Source organism: Lepisma saccharinum, chromosome 10, assembly GCF_977018435.1.
Source record: "Lepisma saccharinum chromosome 10, izLepSacc3.1, whole genome shotgun sequence".
Classification (NCBI taxonomy): Eukaryota; Metazoa; Arthropoda; class Insecta; order Zygentoma; family Lepismatidae; genus Lepisma; species Lepisma saccharinum.
Genome location: NC_139238.1, coordinates 82,232,875 through 82,256,446, shown reverse-complemented (window position 1 = coordinate 82,256,446; position 23,572 = coordinate 82,232,875). Strand labels below are relative to the sequence as shown.

Genomic DNA, 23,572 nt, shown 5'->3' with positions numbered 1-23,572 from the left:
ATGTGAAAGTATCTTATTTGTTTCACCATTAATCTAGGCTTACCTTAGCCAATTTGCACTTTGTGCTTGTTTGTTGAGCATCTAATGTTGTGATATGATAAGGTGTGTTCATTGTCTCACCATATTCTAGACTTACCTTAACCAATTTGCACTCTGTGCTTGTTTGTTGAGCATCGATGTTATGACATGAAGGTGTCTTCACTGTTCACACCATTTAATCTAGGCTTGCCTTAGCCAATTTGTACTCTGTGCTTGTTTGTTGAGCATCAGATTTTATCACATGAAGGTATCTTCTTTGCTTCACCATTAATCTAGGCTTACCCCAGTCAATTTACACTCTGTGCTTGTTTGTTGAGCATCAGATATTATGACATGATAAGGTGTCTTCATTGTTGCACCATTAATCTAGGCTTACCTTAACCAATTTGCACTCTGTGCTTGTTTGTTGAGCATCATATGTTATGACATGATAAGGCGTCTTCATTGTTACAACATTAATGTAGGCTTACGTTAGCCAATTTGCACTCTGTGCTTGTTTGTTGAGCATCAGATGTTATGACATGAAGGTGTCCTCATTGTTACACCATTAATCTATGCTTACCTTAGCCAATTTGCACTCTGTGCTTGTTTGTTGAGCATCAGATGTTATGACATGAAGGTGTCCTCATTGTTTCACCATCAATCTATGCTTACCCTAGTCAATTTACACTCTGTGCTTGTTTGTTGAGCATCAGATGTTATGACATGATAAGGTGTATTCATTGTTGCAGCTTTAATCTAGGCTTACCTTAACCAATTTGCACTCTTTTGCTTGTTTGTTAAGCATCATCAGATGTTATGACATTGAAGTCTCTTCATTGGTACACCATTAGTCTAGACTTACCTTAGCCAATTTGCACTCTGTGCTTGTTTGTTGAGCATCAGATGTTATGACATGAACATATCTTCATTGTTACACCATTAATCTAGACTTAACTTAGCCAATTTGCACTGTGTGCTTGTTTGTTGAGCATCGGATGTTATGACATGAAGGTGTCCTCATTGTTTCACCATTAATCTATGCTCACCTTAGCCAATTTGCACTCTGTGCTTGTTTGTTGAGCATCATGAGATGTTATGACATTAAGGTGTCTTCATTATTTCACCATTAACCTAGGCTTACCTTAACCAATTTGCACTCTGTGCTTGTTTGTTGAGCATCAGATGTTATGATATGAAGGTCTATTCATTGTTACACCATTAATCGAGGCTCACCTTAGCCAATTTGCACTCTGTGCTTGTTTGTTGAGCATCAGAAGTTATCATGTGAAAGTATCTTATTTGTTTCACCATTAATCTAGGCTTACCTTAGTCAATTTGCATTCTGTGCTTGTTTGTTAAGCATCATCGGATGTTATGACATGAAGGTGTCATCATTATTTCACCATTAATCTAGGCTTACCTTAGCCAATTTGCACTCTGTTCTTGTTTGTTGAGCATCGATGTTATGACATGAAGGTCTCCTCATTGTTACACCATTAATCGAGGCTTACCTTAGCAAATTTGCACTCTTTTGCTTGTTTGTTGATCATCAGTGTTATGACATTAAGGTGTCTTCATTGTTACACCATTAATCTAGGCTTACTTTGGCAATTTGCACTCTTTGTTTGTATGTTGAGCATCAGATGTTATGACATGACACGATTCTTTCACCATTAATCTAGGCTCACCTTAGCCAATTTGCACTTTGTGCTTGTTTGTTGAGCATCTAATGTTGTGATATGATAAGGTGTGTTCATTGTCTCACCATATTCTAGACTTACCTTAACCAATTTGCACTCTGTGCTTGTTTGTTGAGCATCGATGTTATGACATGAAGGTGTCTTCACTGTTCACACCATTTAATCTAGGCTTGCCTTAGCCAATTTGTACTCTGTGCTTGTTTGTTGAGCATCAGATTTTATCACATGAAGGTATCTTCTTTGCTTCACCATTAATCTAGGCTTACCCCAGTCAATTTACACTCTGTGCTTGTTTGTTGAGCATCAGATATTATGACATGATAAGGTGTCTTCATTGTTGCACCATTAATCTAGGCTTACCTTAACCAATTTGCACTCTGTGCTTGTTTGTTGAGCATCATATGTTATGACATGATAAGGTGTCTTCATTGTTGCACCATCAATCTAGGCTTACCTTAACCAATTTGCACTCTGTGCTTGTTTGTTGAGCATCATGAGATGTTATGACATTAAGGTGTCTTCATTATTTCACCATTAATCTAGGCTTACCTTAACGAATTTGCACTCTGTGCTTGTTTGTTGAGCATTAGATGTTATGATATGAAGGTCTATTCATTGTTACACCATTAATTGAGGCTCACCTTAGCCAATTTGCACTCTGTGCTTGTTTGTTGAGCATCAGAATTTATCATGTGAAGGTATCTTATATGTTTCACCATTAATCTAGGCTTACCTTAGCCAATTTGCACTATGTGCTTCTTTGTTAAGCATCATCGGATGTTATGACATGAAGGTGTCATCATTATTTCACCATTAATCTAGGCTTACCTTAGCCAATTTGCACTCTGTTCTTGTTTGTTGAGCATCAGATGTTATCACGTGAAGGTATCTTCTTTGTTTCATCATTAATCTAGGCTTACCATGGCCAATTTGCACTCTGTGCTTGTTTGTTGAGCATCACCGGATGTTATGACATGAAGGTGTCTTCATTAGTTCCCCATTAATCTAGGCTTACCTTAACCAATTTGCACTCTGTGCTTCTTTGTTGAGCATCAGATGTTATGATATGAAGATCACTTCATTGTTACACCATTAATATAGTCTTACCTTAGCCAATTTGCACTCTGTGCTTGTTTGTTGAGCATCATGAGATATTATGACATTAAGGTGTCTTCATTATTTCACCATTAATCTAGGCTTACCTTAACGAATTTGCACTCTGTGCTTGTTTGTTGAGCATCAGATGTTATGATATGAAGGTCTATTCATTGTTACACCATTAATCGAGGCTCACCTTAACCAATTTGCACTCTGTGCTTGTTTGTTGAGCATCAGAAGTTATCATGTGAAGGTATCTTATTTGTTTCACCATTAATCTAGGCTTACCTTAGCCAATTTGCACTCTGTGCTTGTTTGTTAAGCATCATCGGATGTTATGACATGAAGGTGTCATCATTATTTCACCATTAATCTAGGCTTACCTTAGCCAATTTGCACTCTGTTTTTGTTTGTTGAGCATCAGATGTTATGATATGAAGGTCTATTCATTGTTACACCATTAATCGAGGCTCACCTTAGCCAATTTGCACTCTGTGCTTGTTTGTTGAGCATCAGAAGTTATCATGTGAAGGTATCTTATTTGTTTCACCATTAATCTAGGCTTACCTTAGCCAATTTCCACTCTGTGCATGTTTGTTAAGCATCATCGGATGTTATGACATGAAGTGTCATCATTATTTCACCATTAATCTAGGCTTACCTTAGCCAATTTTCACTCTGTTCTTGTTTGTTGAGCATCGATGTTATGACATGAAGGTCTCCTCATTGTTACACCATTAATCCAGGCTTACCTTAGCCAATTTGCACTCTGTGCTTGTTTGTTGAGCATCAGATGTTATCACGTGAAGGTATCTTCTTTGTTTCATCATTGATCTAGGCTTACCATGGCCAATTTGCACTCTGTGCTTGTTTGTTGAGCATCACCGGATGTTATGACATGAAGGCGTCTTCATTAGTTCCCCATTAATCTAGGCTTATCTTAACCAATTTGCACTCTGTGCTTGTTTGTTGAGCATCAGATGTTATGATATGAAGATCACTTCATTGTTACACCATTAACATAGTCTTACCTTAGCCAATTTGCACTCTGTGCTTGTTTGTTGAGCATCATGAGATATTATGACATTAAGGTGTCTTCATTATTTCACCATTAATCTAGGCTTACCTTAACGAATTTGCACTCTGTGCTTGTTTGTTGAGCATCAGATGTTATGATATGAAGGTCTATTCATTGTTACACCATTAATCGAGGCTCACCTTAGCCAATTTGCACTCTGTGCTTGTTTGTTGAGCATCAGAAGTTATCATGTGAAGGTATCTTATTTGTTTCACCTTTAATCTAGGCTTACCTTAGCCAATTTGCACTCTGTGCTTGTTTGTTAAGCATCATCGGATGTTATGACATGAAGGTGTCATCATTATTTCACCATTAATCTAGGCTTACCTTAGCCAATTTGCACTCTGTTTTTGTTTGTTGAGCATCAATGTTATGACATGAAGGTCTCCTCATTGTTACACCATTAATCCAGGCTTACCTTAGCCAATTTGCACTCTGTGCTTGTTTGTTGAGCATCAGATGTTATCACGTGAAGGTATCTTCTTTGTTTCATCATTAATCTAGGCTTACCATGGCCAATTTGCACTCTGTGCTTGTTTGTTGAGCATCACCGGATGTCATGACATGAAGGTGTCTTCATTAGTTCCCCATTAATCTAGGCTTACCTTAACCAATTTGCACTCTGTGCTTGTTTGTTGAGCATCAGATGTTATGATATGAAGATCACTTCATTGTTACACCATTAATATAGGCTTACCTTTACCAATTTGCACTCTGTGCTTGTTTGTTGAGCATCATGAGATGTTATGACATTAAGGTGTCTTCATTATTTCACCATTAACCTAGGCTTACCTTAACCAATTTGCACTCTGTGCTTGTTTGTTGAGCATCAGATGTTATGATATGAAGGTCTATTCATTGTTACACCATTAATCGAGGCTCACCTTAGCCAATTTGCACTCTGTGCTTGTTTGTTGAGCATCAGAAGTTATCATGTGAAAGTATCTTATTTGTTTCACCATTAATCTAGGCTTACCTTAGTCAATTTGCATTCTGTGCTTGTTTGTTAAGCATCATCGGATGTTATGACATGAAGGTGTCATCATTATTTCACCATTAATCTAGGCTTACCTTAGCCAATTTGCACTCTGTTCTTGTTTGTTGAGCATCGATGTTATGACATGAAGGTCTCCTCATTGTTACACCATTAATCGAGGCTTACCTTAGCAAATTTGCACTCTTTTGCTTGTTTGTTGATCATCAGTGTTATGACATTAAGGTGTCTTCATTGTTACACCATTAATCTAGGCTTACTTTGGCAATTTGCACTCTTTGTTTGTATGTTGAGCATCAGATGTTATGACATGACACGATTCTTTCACCATTAATCTAGGCTCACCTTAGCCAATTTGCACTTTGTGCTTGTTTGTTGAGCATCTAATGTTGTGATATGATAAGGTGTGTTCATTGTCTCACCATATTCTAGACTTACCTTAACCAATTTGCACTCTGTGCTTGTTTGTTGAGCATCGATGTTATGACATGAAGGTGTCTTCACTGTTCACACCATTTAATCTAGGCTTGCCTTAGCCAATTTGTACTCTGTGCTTGTTTGTTGAGCATCAGATTTTATCACATGAAGGTATCTTCTTTGCTTCACCATTAATCTAGGCTTACCCCAGTCAATTTACACTCTGTGCTTGTTTGTTGAGCATCAGATATTATGACATGATAAGGTGTCTTCATTGTTGCACCATTAATCTAGGCTTACCTTAACCAATTTGCACTCTGTGCTTGTTTGTTGAGCATCATATGTTATGACATGATAAGGCGTCTTCATTGTTACAACATTAATGTAGGCTTACGTTAGCCAATTTGCACTCTGTGCTTGTTTGTTGAGCATCAGATGTTATGACATGAAGGTGTCCTCATTGTTACACCATTAATCTATGCTTACCTTAGCCAATTTGCACTCTGTGCTTGTTTGTTGAGCATCGGATGTTATGACATGAAGGTGTCCTCATTGTTTCACCATCAATCTATGCTTACCCTAGTCAATTTACACTCTGTGCTTGTTTGTTGAGCATCAGATGTTATGACATGATAAGGTGTATTCATTGTTGCAGCTTTAATCTAGGCTTACCTTAACCAATTTGCACTCTTTTGCTTGTTTGTTAAGCATCATCAGATGTTATGACATTGAAGTCTCTTCATTGGTACACCATTAGTCTAGACTTACCTTAGCCAATTTGCACTCTGTGCTTGTTTGTTGAGCATCAGATGTTATGACATGAACATATCTTCATTGTTACACCATTAATCTAGACTTAACTTAGCCAATTTGCACTGTGTGCTTGTTTGTTGAGCATCGGATGTTATGACATGAAGGTGTCCTCATTGTTTCACCATTAATCTATGCTCACCTTAGCCAATTTGCACTCTGTGCTTGTATGTTGAGCATCAGATGTTATGACATGACACCATTCTTTCACCATTAATCTAGACTTACCTCAACCAATTTGCACTCTGTGCTTGTTTGTTGAGCATCAGATATTATTACATGATAAAGTGTTTTTTCATTGTTACGCCATTAATCTAGGCTTACCTTTGCCCCAATTTGCACTCTTTTGCTTGTTTGTTGAGCATCAGATGTTATGACATGAAGGTCTCTTCATTGTTTCACCATTAATCTACGCTTACCTTAGCCAATTTGCACTCTGTGCTGGTCTGTTGAGCATCAGAAGTCCTCAGGGATGCCACATTCATTTTCTTTGCTTGCTCCCTCATGTTTTTCTCATGAGCTGCCACAGCCTGGAATGACATTTGAATTTGAATTGAAAATTTTGGGTGCATCAGGACTTAGGCTATTTTGCATTCGTCACTTTATACGGGGTCCCGCCCCTTATTTGAACTAAAATGTAACTATATGTAACTATATAACTATTATATATAACAAAACTATAATGTTGGAAGACTAAAATATTCTGACTTAGGTTAACAGAACTAAAATAAACAGAACTGTAATGTCGTGTCGTAACTAAAATATGAAAATATTCTGACTTTGGTTAAAAGCTGAGGCTGTAAAGAGGCACTCAGCACTCATAAGGACAAGACACATGACAACACACAGAATTATACTGGGCAGGACCAGACGCCAGAGTCTCGTTCGTCTGCAAACAGCAGTCCAGGGTGTACTATGTGGAAGTGAGGTTGACAATTGTTTGTACTATGTGGAAGGTAACCCCTTACACCTCACCTGGAATGACAAAAATAACATTTCTTAAATGAGTTATGTGGAAGTGACTGAAATAGAAATGTTAGAAATGTTACTGTGGGGTATTATATAATTATGCTCTTCAGCATGAGCATCAAAATTAATTGAACAGAACCCCATTTGCAAAATGAGAACTCTAGCTCCTAATTCATGTTAGCAGCTTTTGAAAAATGAAGCAGAAATAGTAATACGATAATGTTCTAGTCATCAATTAGTGTTTCAAAATATCTTTCAAAATTTACTTTTTGAAAGTAAATTCTTTTTTAGTTGCATTTGATTTTGAAAAATAACTCAGTTACTGTTACTTTTAACAGTAACTAAATTGCATTTTACAGTCACTTTATTTTAAGTAAGACATAACTTTTATATCATATTTCATGCTTGAATTATAAGTAGGCTGTTGCTTTTTCATGTATGACTATAATGAAATAAATATTAATTCTAAGTAAATTAAATACATGAATAAAGACACAGAGGTAACAAAACTATAAAAACCCTAGTCAAGCTTGAATTTTTAACTTAAATTGGTATGTAGTACGTAACCTGTGTGTGTCTCAATGTAAAATAAACCTCACTTGTTTAAATATTAAATTATAGAGGTAAGAAAATTTAAAGTAAACAAATATGTTCATATTACAGGGATTGAAAGATTTAGTAGCAAATAAATATTCTGAAAAGTAGTCCTCACCTATTCTGAAAACTGTTTTCCACAATGTTCAATTAATTTAGGAGACCACTGTCACCATCCTCTCTGGAACTTGTACTGTTGCTTCGTGAGCTTGGCAAGCAACAGTACAACAAGTTCTGGAGAAGATTGTGGCAGTGGCCACCGAAATTAATGGACCATTGTAGAAAACAGTTTCATGAATAACTAAAATTACAAAGGTCTAGTGTATTTTCATTAAGAAATAGTCTGAACATAACTTTACATATATCAAGAAGATGATATAGACACCCCAAGTAACCACAACCATTGGGCCAACATCAGATTTTATGTGGGAAAGGTTGGCTTTACATTGGTTGGCAAATTGATGTTGGTCTTACGTTGGGCCAATGGCGGTTGCCAATGTTTGCCCATCCATGGAAAAGTGAGTCAAAATCAGTGTTGACTACTATTTTTTCATGTTAAGACAACTTTTAAGAGTATGCTGTAGATTCTAGTGTGTAAAATAAATGACATGCAACAGTGTTTCTTTTCGAATATTTCAGTCACAGCACATACTGGAAATATGATATATTTTTAATGAAAGTAGAAGCTATTTTTAACTTGCAGTAACTCACCAGTCCTTTGTCAGCCTCCATGGATGAAAGATGTGTTAGGAATTGCTTATTGTTTATCTCTTTAGCTGTAGCACAACAAGACAATTCTTATAGGTATTATTGTGAAGGTAGTTAAACAATGTTATGTGCAGACTAAATTCTATGAAAGGTGGAAAATTAAGTAAACTCTAGGAAGTTTTTTGTGCTACCACTTGAAGGTACAGTGCCTTGAAAACAATGATACCATGTGACTGAGAAAGTGCTGTGTATATTTTTTTCATTTTCACAAATAATTTGTACTGTTCTTTACATTTTGCCTCACAATAAATTATGTATGAATCATAACACAAACATATTTATAATTTTGTTTTCAGTATGTTGGTCTAACATAAAACCATATATTGGCCCAACATAAAAACCATATATTGGCCCATAGTAAAAACCACACGTTGGACCAATGTTTGAACCACAGCCAAAATTATCGTTGCACAACAGTATGTTCTTACTTTTGGCCAACCATTTTCAGTATGTTGGCCCAAACACTTTTGGTTACTTGAAACCATACAACTGGATGATATAATTTTAAGATTGTGTACTCCCATAATTAACAATCATGGAATCATGGTATTTCCATTTATGTAAAATGAACATCAAGAGTTTGCCAGGTAACTAAAATCTGTGTATTGTCATAAAATGCCCCAAACCTGATCGCCTTTCACATACATTACTGTGAGAATTTTACTACATTAAATAACTGTAAATAGGAATCTGTTAATTCTTTTAAGTGATATTTATTTGTTAGTCCTTTAGTTTGTTAAAAAAAAAATATCAAAATACCAGATGTTTCAGAAATAATTGAGGGGTTACAAAAATGTTTTGCAAGTAAAATATTGAACTTAAGTTAATGAAACCAGTCCAGAACGATAGAGGAATGCAAACAGTATTTTGTGACACATAGTGGGATGAATACCCTGCCTGATGAAATCCCACAAAAAGAAGTCACATGGTGTAAGGTCCAGTGATCTTGGGGGCCAGAACATTGAACAAACACTGTAAGTGATGTGGGTGATTTGAGTGTTGCATAGCGGTAGGGACGTGAACTCTCAGCTTAACAAAACATACAAACACAAACTGTTTGCGTTCCTTGATCGTTCTGGACTGGTATCATTAACGTAAGTTCAATAGTTTACTTGTAATAAATTTTTGTAATCTCTCAATTTTTTCTGAAACAGTGGCACATATTGTCTCCTATAATTCACAGAATTTTTAATATATGTGAAATGTAACTTCTATTTTTTATCACATATGTGATCATTATAAAAAAGCCATTGAAACAGTTAAACATTCAATGCAATCTACTCTGTGTTATTATTTACTGTTAACAGCATTCTATTTTCTGCAATAAAATAAGGCTTCATCTCAATACCTCATTTGTGACCCAGAGTACCTTTATTTGTGAAAGTATGTCGAGGCATGTTTGTCACATACGTGACTGTGGAATGAGGCAAGTACTTATTTTCAGTTTGTCAATTAATAAGCATTTAAATTGCAAAATTATATCATGCAAAACATTTCCTTGTATATATGAGGATTGCCATTTCTATTTCTATTTATTCTTGGCAAACTATAATTTTGTTTATTCCTGTTGAAAGCTACAGATAAGGAACTTAAAAGTAACTGTTAATTTTGGTAGTCATTACCTTTAAAAAATAAAGGAGCTACAGTTTCAAAAAGTAAAAGAAGTAAAGTGTTCCCCTGTGCATAGCACCATGCCATTAAGGCGTATAGGGGGTGTGGGGGTAACGCCCCACACTTTCTTGATTCGGTCGTGAGTGGGGGTGATGTGATCAGCATCACGCCCCTGACCGCCTTTACCCCCTAGGGTTTCCCCCAGGTACCCATGTTATTCGACGCTGGGTGGGCGCCGGGGCCGCTTTCACCGTTAGAAAAGTTCCTGGATTTGAACCGGCCGGGGATCGAACCCGGGACCTTGAGCATGGTAGTCAGACGCGTTACCGACTGAGCCACCGCTACAGTTTCAAAAAGGAACTATTTAGTACCTGTTACTCGAAAAAAATTAAGATTGGAAACACAGACTTTTGCCAACCTGAATTTGATGCCCCTATGTCACGACCTACTGAGCCTATGCCCAAATCTCATCCTGGTCACTTTATATTGAATTTGCATGTGAAATTTGTGTGATAAAGCAAAGAGGATTTACATTTGAGATCTGAAACAACTTGATTTTCGCCTTACCTGGACGATGAAGTAGTAGGAGTATATTATCAAGAGGAGGGGAAAGAAGTAAACGAAGCACGCATAGACAAGAATGTAGCTGCGACTTATCCAATCCTTGGTAAGGTAGTCTGTTCCACAGGCTGTCATGTTTCCTTCAGGGACATACCTGCAAGAATTCAGTAAGCCAAAAGTCAATTTTTCAGCTGCACACAAGATGAATTAATATGTAAGTAACACAATCCTTAATTAACTCTCTGACTGTGAGTCAAGATCCATTCATGACTTTGATTTTTACTTTTGCACAGAAAAATGAGTTGTGTTTCCATGACTTTTCAACAATTATTAAGACTTTTAAAAGGAAGTTCAGTATTCTTTAATTGTTGGTATAATTTCTTCAGGAAGAAATAGGGACTGCATTGTTGTAGAACTTGCTCCATCACCAATGCAGTTTTTTTTAACAAGAATTCTGTTGTTCTGTCATTCAATTTGATTGCCGAAGAGCATGGTTAAAAATTAATAATAAATAACATAAAAGCATTATTTCTAATTGCGAGTTCCAAATTCGAATAATAGACTCCACAAAAAACAATTACACTGAACATCGATTTTGTATTTTTCAGGGGACCAAGCTAAAAAAAAACAACTTAAAATATGGGAAAATGTAAAATCGAGGAAAATCAATTAATATTTGATATGTTGGGACCATCAAGATTGAATATATAGTGCGGGAAAATGTAAAATCCAGGAACCCGAAATCAGGGTTCCACTGTAATATGATTCTACTTCTGTTACTACTGCTGTTATATCGTCATTTAAGTAATTCTTACAGTGTTAATTCAAGGTAAATGATAACTGAGTAGTTGACTCAACTGTGATAGTGCCACCTTTATGTCTAGGGCCCAAAAGCTAGGCAGGGGGTAGGTGGGAGTGATTCTCCTTAGACTCAGGCAAGTCAACCTCCATCTAGAATTGGATTTGTTTAAAAATGTGGGAAAAATCTGCTTCCATAATATTTCACCAATTTATTGCCAGAAGATGAAATGAAGATAACGTTTTCTACTAACTGATATGGAAGAATGAAATATCATATTAGTATTTCAATCAAGGGCATATAATAGCTAGGTAGATATATTTTTTATTTTAATTTGTGTGTGTGTGGGGGGGGGGGGGGAGAGACTGACTTGAAATCCACAACACTTACGGAAAAGCCTCTGGCAAAGACTGTTCCAAGGAACTTACCTATTCCAGCCGAACATTGGAAGGATCGTCCAGCCAATAGCATTGGTCCACACCAAGAGAATCCTCAACATGGCAGTCTTGTTCGTCATAGGCTTTCCTGACAAACCCTGGAACACAGAGGCACAGACTTACATTGATTGCAAATCCACATGATTCTCTTTGTATTATGTTGTAAATTTTGGATAATTTATTTAATAATGACAAGCAGATTGTGAGAAAAATTGTTTCTGAAATATGTTCCATTTTGGTTAATCAAAGTAACAAGAATGAATGATGAATTGATGCAGTGCAACTCCATCAACATAACAATAATAATAATAATATAATTATTATGTTTAAAACCTATTGACCTCATGTTTAAATACCTTCAAAGTTGACCAAGAAATTCTGTAGTGCGGCAGTTTGGAGTGCAAAAATAAATTAAAATAAATTCCCTACATAAAAGTTGAAAATGTTAAGTTTTCCATAAAAAAGAAAGTTGGGATCAAAGTGTTGAAATGTGAGAATATATAAGCTTTATTGGCTCAGAACTGTGTAATAATCCAATATTTTTCTGAAAATTATCTCTAGTTTGGGATGTGTAGAAAACGAGTTTCAAAGGAATATTAGCACTGAACACCAGATTCCACGAAAATCGAGTTTTGATCCTAGTGTCGAAATAACATATTATATGTGTTTTGAGAAGCTAAATATGCATAAAAACTAGAAAATGACTTATAAATTTAAATTGGTTACTAAACTGGGGAAATTGCAATAGTTTGATGTGATAATGGCAGCTGAGGAGAGGGGCATACAATAAAGAAATGTTTTTTTTCTTACTCCACACAAACACATCAAGTGGCGTGACACTGAGGGAATTTCAAACATCACATATCTGGACTTCGTTTTAGAAAAAATACAAGTGACATCTATGAGCTTCACACTGAGCTACGTGCATTTCTACCAAGCAGTGTAGCATTGCGAGCTGAGCTCGTCATACGACTTATGTGTCATAACAGGTTCATGCGAGTCCTGCTCATCATATGACGTGAATGGGTTAAATTAAAATAATGATATTATAATTATATTCAACTAAGTTAAATTAAAATATTAATTCAGTATGTAAATTAATTAACATTGTTTTGTTATTACTACATGAATAGATAAAAAGACGGTGTAAGAATGGAAATGTTATCTAGCTTATGTGTAGTTAAGATCACGAAAATTTGTATAAAAACCACTGCCAAGACAAGGAAATTAATGTAAACAAAATGAAGAATTGAATATTTATTGAATAAAAAAGTATGTTAGGTCCAGTTGATGAAAAGTAAAGTTCCTGATTAATATTTTATGCATATTAATATAAGTAGTAGCGTGTATAAATCTTCTCTGGCACTGTCATTCTAAGCTATATGATCCCAATTTAATCCTTGCCTTCCTTGCAATAAGTTTGGTGGAAATAAATAACTCTCAATTATACAACAAATGCTAAACAATTATATTTCCATTATTTAATTTTAGTACTTGGTAAGTTTTCCTTTGGGGGATCCAGATTCCCGAATCCCTTAAATATGTCCTTGGTTTGCAGGGAAAATTTGTTTGTGGCAATATTGAAGAGTTTTCATGTACTGCATCATTGTTCATCTTGTTGCCAAATACAGTATGCCCCAAAATGATTATCGGGGTTTCAAGTAGTTGGTATATTTCAACACACGAAGGTGAATGTATATATCATGTAAAATAAGAATGGCTGTGGAAATTTGCTACCCTGAGTTCTTATCATTTATTTCCCAACAGCCACAGTAGCGTAGGTGCCACAAGATGGCGACTCCTGTGCAGAAGTGCTTTTGTGTCATTGAATTTGCAAGGTATGCTTCTGCTGTTTCAGTTCAGTGAGCTTTTCGATGATAATTTGTAAGTTATCCTCTGTCTGATAACATTCGTCGATGGTTTAATAAGTTTCAAACAACTGGATGTGTCTGCAAAGGGAAGAGTTCTGGATGTCCAAGTGTGTTGAGCGAAAGCATCGAAAATCATTGGATTACCGGATGGATGTGTTCCATGTCACAAAAGGTGCTCACATGAAATATATATAAGGGATACTATGTAAACTTGTTGAGTTGCTGTTTACTCTCAAATAAGCTTTGTTCTTGTACCCCATACATAAGGGAAATTAAATATCTATGAAACCCCGATAATCATTTTGGGATACGCTGTATTTATTTGTGAAATATTGTCAAGTGGGAATGCATGATAAGCCTCTGTTTACGCTAAAAAAGTGTGTAAACTTGCCTTAACAATTACGTTGTACCTATCCAAAGCAATCGTCGTCATAGTCCAGATGGAGCCACAGCCGAAGAGCGACCCAAGCATTCCATAAAGTTCACACATGAAGGGCCCTGTTGGAAGGAAATACAGGGTGATTCAACAATTACACTATTCATTTATAACATGAAAATTGTAACTTCACTCTTTATGTAGTATAAATCCTTTCTCATTGATAGGTTCAGGAATGGCAACACTGCGAAAGAGGCCCAATTTTGGAAAGTCTATATATAGCCCCACCCCAGGGAATGGGTTAAAATGAGAGCTCTGTTGGTCCAGTCGGTAGATCATTTGAGTGCCGTGTGGAAGGCACAGATTCAATTCCCTGAGTGACGTGATTTCAGGTGGAAATTATTTTCAGTAATGTCCCCGTATGGACCAGCTCTCAGGTTTTGGTACCTGGAAGCAACAATGTGGTATAAAGATGGCTAGACCATGGTGCTGATCACATCACATCTTAAAATGATCCTACCTCAACATTCCCAACTTGTTTCAGTGAGCAAAATTTGTGTAATGAAAGGGTCTCAGTTTCGATACCCAGTGGAGGCATGTAGTGGTTCGAATCCAACTTTTAAACTGTGTCCCTAGTGCCAGTTAGCCTCTCTGTGTATAAAGTACACTTAAAATACAATCAAAGCAAAATTTATTTCCACAATAGTGCAAAGTTGAACTGTACTTGCATTAATACAGAATTCACTGTTTTGATACATCTCTCTCTCTTCTATGAAAAACTGCACATCCCCAATGATGTAAATGTTAATATTACCACTTTGTAATCAAGGGGCCCAACTTCAATACCCAAGGGTATTCTTGAAAAGGCCCGTAAGTCAGAAACTGCGATTTTATGTTGCTTTCTTTGAAGTCTCACTGAATCAATTTAGGAGCATATTATGAGGATAATTTTATATTGGGCACATGTAAAGATTCTTAACACTGATAATCCAATATGTATATCATGTTTACAATGTTTACTATTAAAGGAGTAAATATATTAAAAAAAAAAAAAACACCTGCCACAAAATTGCCTTTCTTGACTTAAGTGCTTTTACCTGAACACCCTAGAAATGACTTACCAAGCACCCATGTCTCATAGTAGCAATTGATGACCATAGGTGGAGACATGGAGAGCATCATGAGGAAGTCGGAGAATGCCAGATTCACCACCAGAAGGTTGGATGGTGACCGCAGTGACTTGGTGGTGGAGAAGATGTAGATTACCATTCCGTTGCCCATCACAGATATCAGACCAAGCACTCCGATCACAAAACCCAGCACGCCATGCCACAGGGTGTTCATTGGAGGAAACTGCAACCTATATTATATAAGATTTGTACACATTAACTCACAGTTACCTTTTCCCAATACTTAGTGAGAGAAGAAAGGAGATACAGTTACGCATAAGATGCATTCAGTACTACAAAAGGTGCAAGCTATGGGAGCACTCTAAATGTTACAACTGTAAGTTAACTGCCTAGTTGTCCCTTTACATTCCATGAGCCACGAAAGCAAACATCGGAAGTAGGGTGCTTGATCCTACATATGAAAGTCAGTAAGTAGGTCACAAATGTTTATTTAAGTGACACTAACTTGAAAACCGTTTCTTATTTTTCAACATAATCTCCACCAATACACTTATCCCATCTCTTTATCAGTCTCCCAAAACCTGCTACATAAAAGTTTTTGGGCTGCTGTTCCAGCCACAGTCACACCTCACGTTGAACATCTTTATTATCCATGAAACCCTGCAGCCACCATGCACACACTTCTCATAAATTCAAAAGATCATTCATTATGCTGTAGGCTAAACCATGAGAACACCCTATTGCAGTTGCTATGCTGTCTATCGTCACTCGCCTGTCAGCTCGAATCATCTCCTCCACCCGTACCACCTCCACATACACTCCTCAAGGACGGTCACATATTTAAACTGAGCTCCCCATGCATGCATCTGCTATCTAGTGACTGCTAACTGAATATCACCCACTGACACCTTTAGAAACTACACACTACTATTTTCAGCCATCCAACATCAGTTTGTGACCTATTTACTGACTTACACTTGTAGATACAAAGTGGAGAGGTGTAATCACTACCATACTCCAACCACTTTTACCTTCTAGGTTGCCTATTCATAGGTATAGACAGAAAATAATCCCAATATGATACATTCCGAGAATAGAGCCAAAGTCACATGATCGGGCACCATGGCTTTAAGCCATAAACAACATTTCAAACCTTTACATGATGAATAATTATTTTCGGTCCAATGTATTGTTGTGAGAAATAAAAGCCCTAATTATAAGCCCGCATTTTGAATAAGTGTTTCGGAAGTTTTTAAATGGAACTTTTCTTATTCAACTTCTCTTTTCTGTGCATATGCTTTGTGAAATTGTTCTGCCACCATACTCGGTAGATACTATTTTTAAAATTCTTTCCAAATCAATGTAGCAATCATAATGCTTCCAGTTTCTTTTCCAAATACACACACAACGTGACTCCCCTGTGCTTGGAGAAGGAAAACATGCCTCTTTCCTTAATGTTAGCTCTGCAAAATATTGGAATGAGTTGAAAAGTCAAACTTCATAATGAATGTCTTATAAGGATGCTAGAGTGATGGAATTCCTGCCAGCATTATGATCAGGGAGAGGCAGAAAGATGTTTGACCTTGAACTGCCAATTTTAGAGAAACAGACACAAGATGGAGTCACTCACCAGTGATCGTCCACCAAATGCCACATCTCGGGTGGGACACTGTCGACCACTGTGTGGTTGCCGTACCGTCCATAGATGGTGTTGCCTACTGCTGCTGCCATGTAGGCATTGAAGCTAGGCCCGTGAATCTGCGACATGGTAGCAACTGTGGAGAAATAAAAGGGGTGGTGTAAGATCTTACCAAACATCATCAATATATAAAATTACAACTACTTCCAAAGTTACTGTAATAAAATATTCAACATTTTTTTGCACCTTATCCTTATTTAAAAATATAATAAATAAAAAAGACATGATTTTAAGTTTAATCAGTTCTTTACTAAGACATCCTCAAACACTATAGCAGTTTGGCTAATTCACTGATCAAATCAAGCAGTGGTAAAGATTTGTAGTACTGCAGACCTCTGTGGCAGAGTGGTTAGCACACTACGATGAGGAGATCCAGGTTTGAATCATTGCCTGGGCATGGGCATTCTTTGTGAGTATCCCTTCATCAATTTCATCACTCATCCTCATTGAAAATTGACATTAAATAACCTAAATCAATAAATCATTATGGTATATGGAGAACAAATACAGCAGCCAGCCCATGAGAAGATCCCAAATGAGGGGAGGCAGGGTTAAAAGGAAAAAACTGGCCCATTTGAAGATTTTAAGGTAGCAGGAAGTCTTTCAGTGTCCTTCTGGTGTGTTGGTGTGGGAGTTGATTTGTGTCTTAGGGTATTTTTCATGGTTTTTGTGGTGTTCTAGGAGTTATGGCAGGTGTAAGGGGAAAAGGTGCTATTGTGAATAGTGAAGCAAGTGAGATTGTACGCAAAGTATAATTGATTTCTGTAATCGTGAATGGTGACAATTACACAGAGCAGCATGAAGCATGAGGCTGCTCCTTTTGTTTTCAGCATACAGAATATTGTTGTGTTGCTTATCCTGTACATTATTCAGCCCATATGTCAAAGAAGCCCAAAGAAAATATACGGCAATGACTTGCGTCGCTGCACCTGTTATAGTGACACGACCAGCGTGTGTTTTGCAGGGGCCCTGCAGTGTCTGTATCACTCAATGCCTTGGTTTTGAAGTCAGTGGGAGGAGCATAAGTTGGTCAGCGTAAGATGGCCACATCTACTTCAACCAATGACTTCAACTGACAGGAAAACATCTCATCGCTTTCTGGAAGATACATGAAAGTAGGCTGCAACTGCAAACGCGAGCTCAAGGTTTACTTTACGCTTAAATATTACAAAAACAAACTATAAGCTTTATTTACTTGTGACATGGACAGAACAAATATTAGGAAGGCTCTAAGAGAGAAAGGGGTCAAGGAAGAGATAGTGTGTAAAGTGCAAAGCACATACAAGGCCAACCAGAGCTGTGTGAAGACACCAGTGGGATGAACAGAGTGGTTCAGTATAAGTAATGGACTAAAACAGGAAAGTGCTCTTTCCCCACTGTTCTTCATAATTACAATGGATGCAATTAATGAAGAGGTGGGGAAGAAGATAGAAGAGGAAGAGATGAAGGCCCTGTTGTTCGCTGATGACTTGGTAATATGGGGAACAGGGAAGAAGAAGTACAGAGACAGCTTGATAGTTGGAATGAGGGAATCAGAAGAGCAGGAATGAAATTCACTGCAGAAAGGAGCAAGGTGCTAATAACAACAAGAAACTGAGCCAGAAATGAACCAAGAATAAAGATGGACACGGAAGAGTTGAGGGTAGTGGGGAGCTTCAAATATCTAGGAAGCATAATTGAGAGAAGTGGAAGAATAGATGAGGAGGTAAACAGAAGAGGACAAATGGGTGGTGAATTATATCAAAGTGTTCAAAGATTAATATGGAACCGGGATGTACCTATGAAATGCAAGAAGGTAATATATAAACATAGTATGAGTCAATAATTACATATGGAGCAGAGACTTGGCAATGACAGAGAGAGACAAAAGAAAGATGCAGACAGTGGAGATGAAATTTTTAAGGAGTATATTGGGGAATACTAGGAGGGATAGAATAAGGAATGAGGAGATCCGACAGACAGTGGGTGTGGTGAAGCTTCAGGACAGGATAGATCAGGCACAGATGAGATGGTTCAGACACATGAAGAGGATGGATGCAGAAAGACTACCAGTAAAAGCTTACAGTGCACAAGGAGTGGGAATAAGGCCAAGGGGGAGACCAGGATTTTGGTGGAGAGAGAAGATAGTGGAGAGTGTTAGGAGAAGAGGACAAGAGAGGAATGGTGGAAGACCAGGAAAAAATGGAGAGGCTTGACTTCTATGCCGACCCAGACAGAGGTAGCAAACGGCGAAGGATGATGATGATGTTATTCCTTTAGATTTCCTGTTGTCTCTGTTAGTACAGCCATATGTCGAGCAGGCCATCATTGTTTCATAAATATTATTCAAAAGTACACAAATTACAGGCTTTCTTGTTGCGTCTTCAAATATTTTGGTCTAACTTTGCCGGTGGTGTCATGTTACCTGCCTTCAGATACAGCGTGCAGGGCTTACTCTGCCCCCCTTCGTGAAGGGTGCACTCCTCCCAGTCCCCTTCTGCTAGGTTATTTCACTTCCGTTGGGAATCTCGTGAGCAGTCAACTGTTCAATAATGGGCAGTGGCGGCGATCAGGGAGAGCAGTTGCCCTCCCACTTCCCCCCCCCCCCGCGATATGTTAAACCTTATCTATCAAGGTAAAGTAAACTGTTCTTGTTCCCCCGTTACCACAGTTTTGGAACCCAAACGCCGCCACTGATAATGTGCATTGTAGAAATGAAATATATAGTGGCCTGCCCAGGATTCAGGATTTTCGAAAAGGAGGAGGGAGTTACGTATACTTTTCTTTAGTAGTCATCACTGACTTTGCCATCTTTTCCTGCTTTATCTGGCAATAGCGTATTTATTGTTGAAAAAGTGTGAGAACTGGCCTGCTATGAAAACAACGAATGAAATATTATGGTGATTGATGGGGAAAACATAACATTTGTATTATTGATGACGCATGCTTTATTTTGTCCTTTTATGTTTCCCCAACACTTGATGGTCGAAAAGCAAATGCGAAATTTTTAGTTGCAAATAGAATTGTTTTCAGCTTGTGCTTGATAGAAGCTACACTGATCGTGGGCCCAACTGGTGGCTGACCTACAATCGTCTTCGTGGTTGCGAGCTTCCATGAGTGTCAACAGCCTCAGTTGAGAAGTAAAAGCTGTAGCAGCAACATCTCTCTCCCATTACATCGTTACTAAGCGTACGTCTGTTTCCGTCAGTTATTTTTATTAACTTGTTGGTACAGTGCTTAGGTGCTAATTTTCCGAGATTCGTGTACTATTGTAGAACTTTAATCCAGTAAGGGTGCTGATCAACTCTCTCCCTATCCCGTTTCACAGCACGTTTGGCAACATGCGGTGTATTCAGCAACTTTCAGTGCCTTGTGACACGAAAATGCCCGATGTCAGTAGAAGAGAATTGAACTGATCGCTGATTCGTTGTTTCCCAGCCGTCAGCATAATACGTTTGAGGAATTCCACTTTCCCCACAAAACAATGTTGTAAATTAATTTGTGGTGTATTAGTAGGTAGAAAGGGGCGGAGCTGGATCTAGCTGTTCTTTTTTAACAACATAAAAATGGCGAGGTTGGCAACACTGCAACACTATGTTTTTTCCCACTTTCGAGAAGAGGCTAACTTAACCTATGGTATTTCCCTGTAAGGCACCAACTTTTGGGCCCTCAGCGTAATCTGCTACGACAAAAAAAATTCCCTCGCCCCAAGTATGAGTCCACCTCGCCCCAAGTATGAGGCCACCTCGCCCCAAGTATGAGCTCACCTCACTCTCGAGAAGGGCCTAACTTAACCTAATTTTTCTATGAATATGCTTAGAAAATGCTATAATATAGGTAAAAAATGCATGAAATTGGCTTATTTTGGACTCGCGCCCCAAGTATGAGTCCACCTCGCCCCAAGTATGAGTCCACCTCGCCCCAAGTATGAGGCCACCTCGCCCCAAGTATGAGCTCACCTCACTCTCGAGAAGGGCCTAACTTAACCTAATTTTTCTATGAATATGCTTAGAAAATGCTATAATATAGGTAAAAAATGCATGAAATTGACTTATTTTGGACTCGCGCCCCAAATATAAGGCCACCTCGCCCCAAGTATGAGGCGAGAAAAAATTTCTTCACTCCCAAGTACGGGGTGCTTTTTTTTTGCTCTCCTCTTAAAAATACAAGTTACTCTCTTGAAGGACCTAACTTAACTTATACCTGTGGCCCTACAAGTACGAGGGCTCTTTGCCCTCCTGCCCCTACCCCATATTTACAAATTACTCTCGGGGAGAACCTAACTTAACCTATATTTCACCCCCCTCTCCCCTGTGCAGTATAGCCTAGTATAGCAATATTTGCTCATAATCTATTGCATTGGGAGGAGGCGTATATAGGCTCTTGCACCTCTGAAAAGATTCACGAGAACCAAAAAGTAATTTTATATATGCCTGGTATATAAAATAACCATGCCTATGAACCTGTTTGGCTTTAGGAAGCAGGCTATGGAGGCATTCGCCCAAAGTGCACCGTTGCCACCTGCGGGCTTGGACCTGTTGCCCTCTTTATTATCTAAACTCAACGGTTTGTTGATTATACACTTGAATAGCATACTGACCCAGTACGACGAGGATGTGGGTAAGATTTTCTACATATTCAACAACAACTTGAATTATTACCAGTTCCCCATCTCTGGCAAACTGCAGTTTGACATGAATCCCGAGAATAAAGGAGAGGCCAAAATTTCCTCTGGCAAGAACATCTATCGCATCAAGCACGATAGGATGAACAGTACTACCACGTACGATGTATCTGCTGGCGATCGCCTGTACATAGAGCTCTTGGACGACTACGACAAACTCATCCCTTTTTTCATAGAAATGAAAATTAGCTATCCTATAATAAATAACAATAATGCCTAACGATATTTTTGGCCACACGAAACGCGACGACCATGGCGATGAGCTTCTCATGCTCGACGTCAGGGTCAAGAAGCTGCGAAGCGACCTGCAGGCCCTGCAGTCCACGCTCAACTCTAGCCTTCAGACCGAGATAGCCAGCTTGCAGTCTCAGTGCCTGGACCCTGTACTCAAGATTGATGCAGAGCTAAAATCGCTGCTGCAAAAATACACTGACCTCGCATCGATAGACAATCTCGACAAGCTGGCACTGAGTGTGGGTAATCTGCAGAACGAACTCCTAAAGTTGCAGCAAACGCAGACCTCCGACGTTGAACAGTTGAAACAACGCTTGCAGGACCAAACAAGCAACATCCAGACCGAACTGCAAACTATCATCCAGAGCATTAAAACTCAAGACGACTACGATCGCGTGAACGCTAGTATTGCTAAATTGCGCGAACAGTTTCAATTGTTCGAAATTCCTACGTTGGAAAGCATCAAGGCTGAGCTTCAAACAGATGCTTTGCATGTGGCCATCAACGAAGTAAAAACTAAACTCCAAACATTGGAAGATTTTATCGACAATCTACCGTCGTCCAGCGAACTAAACGCCATTGCCCGTAGCGTAGCCAACATCAAACTCCAACTTGAGACCTACGAGGATTTTGGGAAGTTGCAAGGCACCATAACCCATATTGAGGATGCTCTTGCCGTCATTAGAAATGATCTGGCGAACGTTCACGATGAGCTGGAAACCAAACTGCCGGGCATCAGGGATACACTGGCCAACGTCCAACAGCAAATTGCCAAACTGGAAAATCTGAATGCAGAATCCGAGTTGTCTCATTTCCATCACTTGATCGACGACATACAGACTAAGTTGGAAACCCTGCAGCAATCTACCCCCACCCAGGATGACATAACGCAACTGCAAGAAGGCATACGTGCTGCTGCCGATGCCTCCGAGTTGGACGCGGTGAAAAAAGCTTTGGAATCGCTCCAAAACACGGTGGCCACCCTGCCTACCTCTCAGGAACTGAAAAGCGTGAAGAGAACTCTCAACCGAATACTCAAATCCGACGACATCAAAAACATCCAATCCGAAATTGAATCGATACGGGGGTCTGTCGCGACTTTACCTACCAACCAGAACATCACCGAGCTGCATGAATTGTTTGCGGAAATTAGAACGCAGGTCCACGACCTTGTAATACAGAGCTCCAAGTTGACGCTTGTAGAAAACCTGCAGCAGATTATTGCCAGCGTGAAAGAGCAAATTGGGAGTATCGAGGCAAGTCAGGAATCGACTATAGCTAATTTCAGCACCCAACTACATGACTTAAATGAAAAATTCAAGAGCCTTATTGTCGATGTAAAGATCAAACCAAACTATGACACTGTTGTTCATGCTATCGAGGAACACCTGGAATCGGTGAATGGCAGATTGGAGGATGTGGAGACTGAGGTTCGAACCAACGTAAACACTCTAAATGCCAGCATCGACAATCTCAAGTCTACGATTGTCATCGAACTGTACAGCATACCAAACAGAGAGTTCTCCTCCCCTTTCAATCCAGGTTACAAACTCTACATGTTGACTCCTGCAAAAGCCTATCATCAATTTTTTCTCGCTGGCACACTTCAGTTCGTCAAGGTTTCCTACTGGTCTTTGCCTCACGCAACCCACTACCCAATCATGACCGTGACGAACATTGGCGATGAGCCTAAAATAAGAGGAGTTGAGCTGGTCGATTTCACACACCCCGAAAGTCGCGAG

The 23,572-nt window shown here is 38.6% G+C and overlaps 1 protein-coding gene across 1 annotated transcript in view; it reads right to left on the bottom strand.

Annotated features, from left to right (window-relative positions):
- Positions 1 to 23,572, bottom strand: part of LOC145993986 (rhodopsin-like) — a 64,291-nt gene that overhangs the window by 22,658 nt on the left and 18,061 nt on the right. The window contains exons 2-7 of the mRNA XM_083130021.1: positions 16,865 to 17,009; positions 15,226 to 15,464; positions 14,120 to 14,226; positions 11,849 to 11,955; positions 10,628 to 10,775; positions 6,538 to 6,648 (exon numbers count right to left, since the gene is read on the bottom strand). Of these exons, the coding sequence (XP_082986147.1) occupies positions 6,538 to 6,648; positions 10,628 to 10,775; positions 11,849 to 11,955; positions 14,120 to 14,226; positions 15,226 to 15,464; positions 16,865 to 17,001 (849 nt within the window). The 5' untranslated portion in view covers positions 17,002 to 17,009. The remainder of the gene's footprint in view (positions 1 to 6,537; positions 6,649 to 10,627; positions 10,776 to 11,848; positions 11,956 to 14,119; positions 14,227 to 15,225; positions 15,465 to 16,864; positions 17,010 to 23,572) is intronic.